The following is a 13014-nucleotide window of genomic DNA, read 5'->3' as shown; positions in this document are numbered from 1 at the left end:
CACGTTTTTAAATGAAAGATTTTCTGTTATTCAGTGCCTCATTTGACACTGTATTGCTGGAGACAATTCCAATAAATCCCAGAAAGTCATCTTAGCTTGCATAAGGCAAAGATGAAGCTCACAATTAATGGATTTATAGTAAAATCTCTGATTTGTCTCGCTTTGAATTGATCCACTAGTAAGAAAACCAAAAACGTATCCGACCTTTAATAAATGCAAAGCAGTTATTTATCTGGTCCCCATCTTTTCCCCTTGTAAAGCCACAAGCTGCTTATCATCGCGTGCGTGCGTGTCTGGCTACTTAATGTGTCGTTACAAAATAAACAGTTACGGAAACGCACAATGACAGTTTGATGCGTGCAGCTGGAAAGGAGTTATGTTCAACAGATAAAGAACTGATAAACTGTAACAGTCTGACATGAATTTATATTAGGTAGCTCTAGAAACAGCAGTTAACGACGTGTTCGGAGATAAAACCGAGGTATGGAGACAAATGGAAACAATAACGACTGTGAGATGATTGATAAAGTTGCAATGAGATGGACTGGACATATATTTTAAACAGTCGATATTCCGTACAAAAATGCAAGCCCTCCGCCCATCTGCATTTTTGCAAATACAAATTTTGTTGAGCGTACAGACAGAGAAATGAACAGAATAATATAAGTAAGTATTTCAATATAGTACAAACATCATCCAATGATGACTTTGTTTGGATAGAATACTGTACTTGTCATTAAGGTCATTGATAGCTCTCGAGGTTGATAATCTGTCCAGCCAGCGCTGGTTTTGTCCAATCAGATTTCGGGGTGGAATGATTGGCATAGTCCTTAACCAATAAGAATGACGGTTCGGTGGGGTAAGGCGGTAACGAGAGTCTGCAGTGAATGTCATTGTGACGCATTGAAGGGGAGGGTATAAAGGAGAGCGCGCCCGGCGGTCTGGCTCATTCAGTCTGGAGAGCGCTGCTCCAAGTAAGGAATGGAATTACTGAGGACTATCACTTACCAACAAAACTCTAAAATGTGCGAACAGCCTCTTGGCAAGTCCGCCGAACACCGTGGTAGCAAAAGGCAGGGAGAGTTAACATACTCCAACACCGAGATGTCCCGGATTATAACCGACCCCGCTACTGGCAAATGCTACTGCAGAGGAAAAGTGTTAGGAAAGGTAAATAGAAACTGCTTTTAGAGAGAGAGGAAAGACAGGCGTACTCAACGCCTTACAATATTTGTAAATGTAGTTCAATCATTGAACAAGTCCTGACCAAACTTCAAGTCGATCATCTCTGTAGAATTTTTGGTTGTGCATTGTTGCTCCAGTCCGCAGTGTTCAGTTTAAGGCTTTTCGGTATAAGCTATTATCAATAAGCACTGCGTGTTTAATACAGTAACTAGCTTTTCTTTGCTACGAAATTGTCATCTGTTTAGGTGGCAGTACAGCAAAAAAAACTTAAATGTTCTCGTAAGTATTTACATTTAAAACAAAACTCGTGAATTCTTTTCTTGCTTAGGGAGGTTTTGCGAAATGCTACGAAATGACTGACCTGACTACTAACCGTGTTTATGCTGCAAAGATCATCCCGCACTCCAGAGTGGCCAAGCCCCATCAGAGGGAGAAGGTGAGTTACCTTATCTATCTACTTGAATTGTAGTTGGCAATGTTGCCACTTTGGTCAGATTGGTGGAAAATCTAGAGGCTGAACTTCTAAAACATTTTCTTAACAGATTGATCGAGAAATTGAGCTGCACCAAACTCTTCACCATAAACACATTGTACGTTTTTACCATCACTTTGAAGATAATGAAAACATTTATATCCTGTTGGAACACTGCAGCAGAAGAGTAAGTATTGATCCTTTCTCCCTGATAATTAAACTTGAAGTGCAACATTTGCCTATATCTCTTTTTATAAAGGTGTATAACTGTTCATTGTTTGTTTGTATTTCTAGTCAATGGCTCACATACTGAAAGCTAGGAAGGTTTTGACGGAACCTGAAGTGCGGTACTACCTCCGGCAGATAGTATCAGGGCTGAAGTGCCTACATGAACAAGAAATCCTACACAGAGACCTCAAATTAGGTACCGCTATGTTGCTTTATAACTTATCTCCCCATCTGCATGTGGAAATTATGGTTTAAAGGCATCAATGCCTCCAATCTCTTCCAAAGAAAATAATCAAATGGAAAATAGTGGTTAATGCTATTTTAAATTAGTTGCTTGTTGATTGCAGGAAACTTCTTTATCAATGAATCCATGGAACTGAAAATAGGAGATTTTGGATTAGCAGCAAAACTGGAACCAGTGGAGCAAAGGAGCAGGTAAGAAGTCCAGATATCTATGGAGTTTTGATTGTGGTGAATATTATGGAATTGTTCAGTGCTAACCTCTACACTATCCTTGCAGAACTATCTGTGGCACACCAAACTACTTGTCTCCTGAAGTTCTCAACAAACAAGGGCATGGCTGTGAATCTGATATCTGGGCATTAGGTTGTGTAATGTAAGTATTTGTGTTCCATTTTAGTTTGCTTGGATGTTTAAAGCACAATTGGGATAAATTGTAATCTTTTTAGTAACCAATGAGTTGCCTCACTATCAAATATAGGCACTGTATGTGGCTAATTTTATTCATGAGGTTTGCTCTAGGAATACTGAAGATTAAAATTCATCCCAACCTAATCATTTACCAAATTAGCTCACTGCTGCTATGAAGGAACTGATTTTTTAAAAAAATTGTTCATTAAAGGTTTACAATGCTGTTGGGGCGCCCACCTTTTGAGACCACCAACCTAAAAGAAACTTACAAATGTATAAGGGAAGCAAGATATACAATGCCATCTTCACTGTCGTTACCTGCCAAACAATTGATAGCCAGCATGCTTGCAAGGAATCCAGAGGATCGACCAAGTTTAGACGACATCATGCATTATGACTTCTTCACTCAGGTTTGTTGAATTGCAAGAATTCACTGTTTACTTTTATCCCTTTTACTTTTCTCAGTCTATTTATAATTGTGCATACACTAAATGTAAACTTTGGCTCCATATTACAGGGATTTATACCTGAGAGACTGTCCCAAACCTGCTGTCACTATGCACCAGATTTTCATTTGTCCAGTCCTGCCAAGAGCTTCTTCAAAAAGGCAGCTGCAGCACTATTTGGTGGGAAGAAGGACAAGGCCAAGTTTTTGGATAGTCACAGTAAGTGTAAAATTATGCTGCTTTACATGTTTTCATTACTGAAACAATGGCTGAAGGCAGAATTAAAATTCTTGTCACCTCCTTTCATTTTAGAAAATGCCTGTGCAGTATATAGAAATGTTTGTACTTGAACAAGTGCTTTGCACTAAACAATTTGTATTTCTTTTTCAGACAAACTAGGTAAAGATGATGATGAAATATACAAGTTGAAGAATGATTTGAAGAAAATGTCACTAAATAACCAGTTGAGCAACAAAAATCGATCAGATGAGGTAGGTTGATCTCAGCTACCTTAATTGAGATGAATTGTTTTTAGTTATATATTGAAACTTCAGTGAGGATTGATCAGTGCATGCATCCGCCACTCTTGTAAAATTGATGTGATTTTGTTTTTAAACAGGAGTCAAGGTTGTCAAACAAATCACCAGTTGTCTATGTCAAACCAGAGACCCCCTCACCAGCAAAGGACAGTGAACAAAAGATCAGAGACTCGATTAGGATGATAGTGAGAGGAACATTGGGAAGCTGCAGCAGTAGCAGTGAATGTAAGTAACTTGATTAATCACATTATTAAAATGCAAAGATGGATGAGCAATCTAGTCCATTAAGCTTTTCATTTGTGAAGGAAATACATTTAGTGTAAACTTCACCACTACTTTTGAATGTCTAAACATTTTGGTTGACTATTTGCTGCACAGATTAATGATTCCTTGTTCGTTTCCAGCTCTGGAAGATAGTACCATGGGAACTGTTGCTGACACAGTTGCAAGAGTACTAAAGGGCTGCCTAGAAAATATGCCAGAAGGTAAGAACTGCAACCATTCTTTGAAATGTACTGGAGTTGAGGGTCAGAATTTACTATTTACCAGCTTTAACATTTTAAGTAAGTGTTATTTTGCTTCTTTTCCAGGTAACTGTCTGCCAAAACAGCAACTAAGTTTCTCCTTCCAGTGGGTCACCAAATGGGTGGATTATTCTAATAAGTATGGGTTTGGGTATCAGCTGTCAGATCACACAGTTGGAGTCCTCTTCAACAATGGAACTCACATGAGCCTACTGGCAGACAAAAAGTACGTAGCCTAATAACTGATTTGCTTATCTTTTCAATCAAATTGACCAGTATGAAGGTACTAACCTGCAACATATCTTTCCTGTTCTTAGAACTATCCAGTACTACGCAGAGTTGGGCCAATGTTCCATCTTTTCAGCACTTGATGTGCCTGAAAAACTAATTAGTCAAGTGACAATTCTGAAGTACTTTGCACACTACATGGAAGAAAATCTAATGGAGGTAAGAATCCCTAATGTTTCCTTGACTTGTGCATTGTTTAAGAATCTTGCTCCTAATCCTTTAAAGTTCTTTGCAACATTAAGTTTCTAATGTCACCATGTAAGAAATATCTATCCCTGCTCCTCTGTACTTAATATAAAAAAACTTATGCTACCATCCTCTGCTTGATGTTTAATGATTAGTGTAGTTAACAGTAGTTTTTTACTGAAACTTTATAAAGCAGATATCATGAACAACTCTGATCTTATCTTTTGCAGGGTGGTGATTTGCCTAGTTCAACAGATGCCCAGAAGCCCAAACTCTGCCTTCTTCAATGGTTAAAATCTGATCGTGCTCTAATGATGCTTTTTAGTGATGGCACATTCCAGGTGAGAATTATGTTTTTGGGTGGCATGTACTAGCATGTTTAAGCTATAGCCTGGCAAGTCAGACGCAAGTCTAATTTAATTAATGCCTTGTTGACCAGCGTACCTGAAAGGTGAGACATCCTCCCCAGAAAGGAGATTGAATGACAAATCTACTTGTTTCAATCTGCTGGCATACTGTATTAGCAAATGGTTGCAATCATGTGGTGTGACAATCTGCTCACCAGATGTATGAATTAAACCTGTGGTTAAGATGGGTCATTGATAACTTGTACTGATTATGAGCTAGTAACTAGAGTTTACCCACATTAAATTTACCCAAGATAAAGGAAAAATGACACTTGCTGGGAATAAATTAAATCAGTTAGCAGCTAGAGAAATTTGATTGTAGAACATTTAATTGAAACAAAGTTACTCATGACTTGAAAAGATTTTTAAATCTTTCTGTACTTTTTCTCAGGTGAATTTTTATCATGATCATACTAAAATCATTATTTGCAACTACAATGAGGAGTACCTTCTTACTTATATCAATGAAGATAGAGTTTCTTCTACATTCAAGCTCTCCACATTACTGATGTCTGGGTGTTCACATGAACTTCGTACCAGAATGGAATATGCATTGAATATGGTGCAACAAAGATTTAATTAAAAATTGGAATGCAAAGCTTTTGCCTTGGCTTTGTTCAGTTTGGAACTGACCCAAGGTAACCATCTGTCAGGCGGTACGAGGAACTTGTATTTCGTTTGGTGTGCTGGGCCGGTACCAGACAGATGCATTTTTACAATCCTGCTTTATTGGACTGACCTTAAAAGGGACAAGTACTTGAAATATGGCAGCTGCCTGAGGAGCGTCTGTATTTTTCATTGCAAAGAGAAATGATTCTTTTGCTGCAAAAAAATGGCAGGATGTGTTGTGGTTCCCAAGAGCAAGAGGAAAGTGTGCAGCAGGTGAAAGTTGAAAGTATTAAGAGTACCTGGACTTTGCAAGTTGAAAGGACAAATTTTTTTAAATGCAGCTAATGCTGTTGATTTAAACTGACTTCAGTTCTTTGAACAGAGAACAAAAAATTCAAACACACTTGCACCACGTTTTGTGGCTGGACATTTTCATCCCTTAATTTATTATGCACTGAGTATTTATTATTTATTGAACATCCTGCTCAATGATACTGAAATGCTGAGCAAGTCACATGTTTAAATATTAATAAAGATTCTTGAATTCATTGTATGAACTTGTATTGGCAAATTTTGGTGCTGAGTCTAACTTCAATTAAGTATGGTCCTGTCTCTGCATAGTACACAAATGGGAAATATTTGCTGCCTGCAAAATAACTGCACATCTGAATTGCACCTTGACTTTAAGCCTGATTTGAATATTTGAAATTCAATTTCACTTTGTCACAGCTCTCCATTTAGCTGGCTGGTCCAGTAACTGTAGTCCTCAAATATTAAGATGGACCAAGCAATTGAACAAGAGCTGTGCTGCTTTTAACTGATGACTTCTGTTTCAAAGTTACTAAAATATGCAACATTAAGTGGTGATTTTTCCTGACAATGCAATTGTACTGTGACCATGACACCTTCAATCTAACATTGCTGTGTTTTTACTGGTCAGTTTATCTTTGTTAACCAGAGAATAGCCCAAACCTACTGCATGACAAATTTCACAATGAACAGGACAGGATATTTATGGATGGTGTTGTGCTGATGAGTTATCTTAACAAAATCAATATAATTAATAGATTTTTGAAAAACCATAGTTTTGAGTCCCTTTTTTTTCTTGCTGATCTGTTGTAATGTTTTGAGGCACCAATTCCCATTGGTACCAATCTTGAACAGTTCTCTAAAGTGTTCAAGTCATCCATGAACTTCAGTGAAGCTATCCATAATCTAATTGGAAGCCATCCACCTGAGGTTCTGATACATTATTCAGCTTTTTCCACCTCTGCACCCGTTATCCCCCCCTCAATGCCTTTTTGGGGTCAACTGTCATGTGAAAGTAACTTGGCTATAGCTGTTTTATATGATGCTGCCTGCCAACATGTAGAGGTATCAGCCATTCTAAAAACTCAACTGACTTCCTTAGTGAAACACACAGCCTGAGTGCACATTTGATCAATTGTGCAAACACAAGCTCCAGCATTGATAACAATGACTAAATTCAACTGTGAAGGAGCTGTTAGCATTGTAACTAGTGTATTTTATCTAATTGCAGGAAATTACATTGCCAAAGCAGCCCAATGAGAGAGTTGCCTTTTAAGAAAAGGGAATTATTTCAATTTGTGTAGAGACTGGAGTCATTAAGTTTGGTTTTGATTATATCTCTTCCAAAGAAATAAGTCCTCCAAGTGTAGTTCTGGAATTTCCATGTTGACACTAGTCTTCCAATGGTTTTTTTTATATTTCACCAGCATAGCAAACCATTGTATAAAACTACAGTTGGCAGGAATTTCTAATTGATTTAAATGTTTGTAGGTAGTTCCCAGTTTTCCACCTGTTAGAATAAGATTAATTTTTAATTTCACTTGAATGTATTAATGGTCAACACTGAACAAAAATCACTATCTTTCTAACCTCCAGTAATGTACTGTAACATGGCCATTTAAGCTCTTTTGTGGCCAGTTGCATTTGAAATACGCACAGATATAGCAAGAATCCCAAGGTGCCTTTAGATCTACTTTGATATGAGATCAAAGTGGGTTACACTAGACGAGTTCAAGAAAGCTTTTGGCAAGTATTTTCTGATGGCTAGAAAATAGATGGAATTTTGTTTTCTAGGCATCTAGATATTGACAAGTGAGAGTTTGTTTGGTGCCAGGAAGTGGAAATTGTACAAAGTGTTTTAGTTTTGAGAGCAGAGATAATTAAGTGGATATGGAGTGGGATGGCTTGAAAATGCACAGTTTAAATCTTGCTATGGTGCAGCAGAAATGAGGCTCTTGAGCATTTGGTTAAGTTTGAGCAATTGACCCAGGGGATGATGAATCTGAGGTTTGGGCAAGAGAAAGTGACAGCTAAGCAGGGTTGTGTGAAGGTTGAATATTTCTTTCAAACAAATCTAGACTCCAATAGATATAACTTTAAACTTCCTTACTCCTATAAGGCCACTCTGTTACACATTTTTGATTCCATATTAAATCTTGTAGTATTTGGATGACTATAATACCAACAGCTAAGAAACCAGTTTTGTTAAACCTAAAATTATTTAATACTGCATTTGGAAAAGAGTTTGCTTTTGTAACGTGCAGCAGAGAATTTGGGCTCAGCAAGTTCTCATTACTCTATTGACCAGATGATCTCCATATGATGTTACTTGATGAATAAATTTTGTCCAGAATACCAAGAACAATAATCTGCTCTTCACAAGTGATCTGAAATCCTTTTACCCCTGAAATGAGTGTTTCTGGTTAATGTCAAAGCCCCTCCACAAGGTGCTGGAGGACAGCCTGAGTTTGTGGGTTCAAGTCTGCTTGAATCCAGAACCTTTAGACACGTGAGAGAGCTACCACTTGACTTATACAAACCTCTTTTACTTATACTTCTCTATTGGCAAGAGATTGAATTTCCAATCTTCAGTGAATTGTGCATACCAAGCATCATTTTTAGTATGACTAAGGTTCAGGCAGTGCCAAATTGCACCATTATTGTAAGGTATCCCCCCAAAAATCTTGCATTTATGTAAGCATCTTGTTAGAATGTCCCAAGGTGCTTTCAAATCAATGAGGTATATTTGATGTAAAGTTAAAGGTAATACAGGAAATGCACTAAAATGTAACAAAGTAATGTGATCAGATTTCTTTTTCAGTTGACGCAAACTATTGATTTTAAAAGTGACTTGCTTTAACAAGAAATGTAACTAGTCAGGGAACATCCCTATTAAATCTTTGAGAACACCCACAATAAACAATGCAATTGTGATCCGGTTTTGCAATGCAATATACAACTATTTGTCAAATGTAAACTCAAACTTTTAAGTACTAATCCACTAAAAGATATAAATTGAACACGAAACATTTCTAAGTAGCTAATAACATTAGCTGCATAAGTATAACATTCAGACACACCTTGTAATGACGTAAATGGTGGGAAATGCATTGATGCATTATTCTAATTTGCATCATGACGGCCAATATATTCTTGTAACTGGGAGTGAGGAGAAAGACTCTTAGTGGTCATACAGCAATCTGCAAGCTTTTTTTTTTCTTTGTTTCTGCTTATCCCAGGTCCATTTGCAAATAATTAATGGAGTGGGAGAGTAAGAGGTGTTGGAAAGTCTGGTCTGAGTCATTTAACTGTGGAGAGCATAAAGCCAAGAATCATCCAATCTAACAGTGAAAGTTATTTATCTGCACTCTCTCCAACAGGGAAATTCTAGAAAGAAACAAGAAGTAGAATCTTCAGCTAAATTTTCTTGTCTCTGGCTTAGTGTAAACACATTGCAGCATGTTTCCTGCTGGCCAGCTGAGATCAAGTTGACCTGATGTGGATAACTGTGAGGTTATCTACTTGGTGCAAGGAATAGAAATGTGGGTTATTTCTTCAATGGTCAGACATTGAGAAGTGTGAATGTCCAAAGGGATCTGGATGTCCTTGGATGTAAGTCAGTGAGAGCTAACATGCAAGAGTATTTAGATATGGGAGTAAAGATGTCTCACCTCAATTGTATAAAATACTGGTGTAATAAACGTGGAGTACTTTTACAGCTTTGGTCCCTTTACCTAAGAAAGAATATAATTACCGTAGAGAGAGTATAGCAGAGGTTCGCTAAACTAATTCCTGGGATGGAGGGACTGTCCTGAGAAGAGAGATTGAAGACACTTGTACTATCTAGAGTTGAGAAGAATGAGAGGTGACCTCACTGGACAAAATTCTTCAAGGGCTCACGAGAGTGGATGCAGAAAGGATGTTTCCTCTGACTGAGGGCCTGAAATTGTCAACAAAAGAGTCACAGGTACTTATCAGACCCTGGCAATAAAGCCTAGGATGCAGGGATTAGTGAGACTGGAATCCTGCAAGCCCTTCAGTGGAAGACAAAATTTAAAGTGGCACAAGGGTATCAGAGCTGTCAGTCCCTAACCACCCAAGGGGAGCGAAGGACCAGAAGCAACACTGCCATCACCATAGGATGGTCGAAAAGAAAGGCTGCAGCTGGCTTTGGGGGTATGACTGTCATGGTTAAATCCAGTGGAATCCTACACATCATGAGAAAATTGAAGAGGATAGAGAAGCAGGTAAGCTACAGAGGCTACACCCTCAACTCAAGATCCAGCACCTAATACAGAGATACTTGTTGATGACAGATGCCAGTGACACAAGGGACTGTGATTCTCTATGCTGATAAACACTGATGCTTGTGCCCTTGTTACTCAAAACTCATATCCTATACTGTCTCGATGCATGGTGTCCAATAATGTAATAGTACAAACTTTTAGTGGTTACATATTGAGCAAGCAAATGTTTGAGAATGATTTATGTTTAGTCTAAATTTCATTTAATTATAGCACCTATTAGGTGTTTGCAATCACTGAATTACTTCTGTAGCATCAATTGACATTTGGACAAGTTACTGGGAAGTACCTGACTTTATGGAATTCTACTGAGCAAAAAGTTATACTTTTCAGAAGTGATAAAGATAGTAAATAAGCTGATGAGAAACATATAAAAATGTGCTTCCTAATTTCAATTCTACTTGATATAACTCCTGGCTTCCTGAGTACAACCAATGAAAGTCTTTGTGAATATAAAAATAAATAAGCATATTTATTATCCAATGATTGCCCCAGATATTTACAGCACAAATGCCCCTTATATACAATATCATAGACACAAAAAATAGATTTTTAAAATTACATTTTTAGAAATTAATTCATGGGATGTTGCTGGCTGGGCCGGTATTTATTGCCAATCCCTAATTACCCTTGAGGCGCTGATGGTGAAATGCCTTCTTGAGCTGCTGTAGTCCATTTACTGTCAATAGACCTACAATGCCATTACAGAGAGAATTCCAGGGTTTTGACCCAGTGACTCTGAAAGAACTGTGAGACATTTCCAAGTCAAGATTCTGAGTGTGAGCGTAATATAATTACACTTTGGGATTATTTCAGTCTCCTTCATCATAATCCTAGAGTTTCTTAGTTGGATTGATCTTTTAGCTACAGTGGAGGTAAAATCTGAGGATTTGCTGTGAACTGCAAATCTTCTTGTAGTTGAAGTGTCTGAAGGTTGGCTTTTCAATGAGTTTGAAGTTAAAACAGCTGGGGAAGAGTCCTTCTTCCATTTTCAAAATTTAGGTGGTTCATGACCTTGACTACATTGTTGTCTTGCTCCTAGTTCAGTGGTTTTCAGATTACATTTCTATCTCAGAACAAACAGCTTCCGTTGTTACAAGCAAAATCAAAACCAGAAATCACTGGAAAAACTCAACATGTCTAGCAGCATCTGTGGAGAGAAAGCAGCATTAACATTTTGGGTTCAGTAACACTTCAGTTCTGAAGAAGCTGTGATTTTCCAGTAATTTTTGAATGGTCACTGAATGCAAAATGATAACTCTGCTTTCCCTCTACAGATGCTGCCAGTCCAGTTGAGTATTTCCAGCAATTTCTGATTCTGATTTTGCTTGTAGCAACAAAAGCTGTTTGTTCTGATTTTGTCTCTGATTTCCAGCATCCACAACTTTTTTTTTCAAATTAGTTGACAATCTATTCAAGTGGGATTTTTTTATATAACAGGAGGTAGCCTCATATCCTCCAATGCTTGCTTGACTGCCATAAAGGCATGCCACTTGTGAGCTTTATGATGAACTCAAAGGTATGTGTGGAAATTGAACATAAATTGCAATCTCAAATTACAGTACAATAAGACATTGGTAATATCATTATTGCATGTGATTCAAAGCACTGGAGGTATCAAATGTACGGACAAATTGGCAAATTTTATTCGAGATTACAAATTATTAGAAGTGCAGTTTAATGAATGGTCATTTGGAGATGTACTCAGCTCCATATTCAAACATATATATTTTGAAAACTTGCCATGTTTTATCAGGGCGAAGGTGAGGACTGAAGATGCTGGAGGTCAGAGTTGAGAATGCGGTGCTGGAAAAGCACAGCAGGTCATGCCCTTCATCAGGAACTTATGCCTGAAACGTCGCTTCTCCTGCTCCTTGGATGCTGTCTGACCTGCTGTGCTTTTCCAGTACCACACTCTCTACCTATCTTTCAACACAGATTTCTTATGGCTGAGGCTTTAAATAGGTTTTAGGCTCTGCCTTTTCATATAATAGAGCTGCTCCGTCTTTAGAGAGAGCGACTGGTGGTGGTTAAATCTGGAGGTCACCATTCCTCAGGGAAGGGAAGAAGTTGAGAAGAAGAGTCCTTTATGGTAATCTCAGCTGGTGTGGAAATTGAATCCATGCTGTTGGCATCACGTTAAAACCCTCATACTTGTTATAAACATAAATGCTGTATGTCACTACTTTTACCATTGTATTATTCACTTTTTCACTGTATTTTACAGTTTTCTTTCACCACATACATATGACAATAAAATCATTCATTCATTTACCAATAATGAGCATTCCTTTCCTGCCAGCCAAATTCGAAACTTAGGACAAATTCCCAGGCCTTAATCAACAGAAGAAGCCAGGCATTTTCCAGAACAGATAATAAAATTATCAAATGGCAAATTCACTGTCAAAAGCATCTCAGTACAGCCAAAATACTGGTCATTGAAATGTAAAAAATGTTGCCTTGTGTATTTAATTAGTGGTGTTGAAGTAAGAAAAGTTGAAGTGAAAACAGATCTGGGATAATGGATTTGCTATATATTCTGTCAAATCGTTGAATCAATAATGGCAAATAGAAATAAAAAGTGAAATTATATTGCTTGGTTCGTGATTGTTAGATTATAATTTAGAAGATGTCATATAAAACTACATTGTAACGTGAATGATTATGATGTGATAGGCATCACAGAGACGTGGTTACAGGGGGTCAGGACTGGCAGTTAAACATCCAAGGGTTTTCAACTTATCGAAAAGACAGGGAGGTGGGCAGAGGGGGCAGGGTTGCCTTGTTAGTTAAGAACAAAATTAAATCTATGGTGCTGAATGACATAGCGTCGGATGATGTGGAGTCTGTGTGGGTGGAATTGAGG

General features: G+C 37.8%; 1 protein-coding gene across 1 annotated transcript; it reads left to right on the top strand.

Moving 5' to 3' along the window:
* Positions 1–935: 935 nt before the first annotated feature.
* plk2b (polo-like kinase 2b (Drosophila)) lies at positions 936–6088 on the top strand. The gene is made up of 15 exons (XM_043689177.1): positions 936–1170; positions 1514–1621; positions 1728–1844; positions 1952–2081; positions 2233–2320; positions 2406–2501; positions 2748–2946; positions 3054–3201; positions 3373–3473; positions 3602–3746; positions 3926–4006; positions 4112–4271; positions 4363–4492; positions 4750–4860; positions 5318–6088. The coding sequence occupies exons 1-15, from the start codon at positions 982–984 to the stop codon at positions 5507–5509; spliced, it is 1995 nt and encodes a 664-aa protein (XP_043545112.1). The 5' UTR covers positions 936–981; the 3' UTR covers positions 5510–6088.
* Positions 6089–13014: the final 6926 nt, after the last annotated feature.

Source organism: Chiloscyllium plagiosum, chromosome 1 (assembly GCF_004010195.1).
Source record: "Chiloscyllium plagiosum isolate BGI_BamShark_2017 chromosome 1, ASM401019v2, whole genome shotgun sequence".
Classification (NCBI taxonomy): Eukaryota; Metazoa; Chordata; class Chondrichthyes; order Orectolobiformes; family Hemiscylliidae; genus Chiloscyllium; species Chiloscyllium plagiosum.
The sequence above is the reverse complement of the archived record's forward strand: the minus strand, read 5'-3'. Positions and strand labels throughout refer to the sequence as shown.

Coding starts and splice junctions, on each gene's coding strand:
- plk2b (XM_043689177.1), top strand. CDS start 982: ATGGAATTACTGAGGACTATCACTTACCAACAAAACTCTAAAATGTGC. Junction 2,321..2,405: donor CCAGTGGAGCAAAGGAGCAG/GTAAGAAGTCCA, acceptor CTATCCTTGCAG/AACTATCTGTGGCACACCAA. Junction 3,747..3,925: donor CTGCAGCAGTAGCAGTGAAT/GTAAGTAACTTG, acceptor GTTCGTTTCCAG/CTCTGGAAGATAGTACCATG.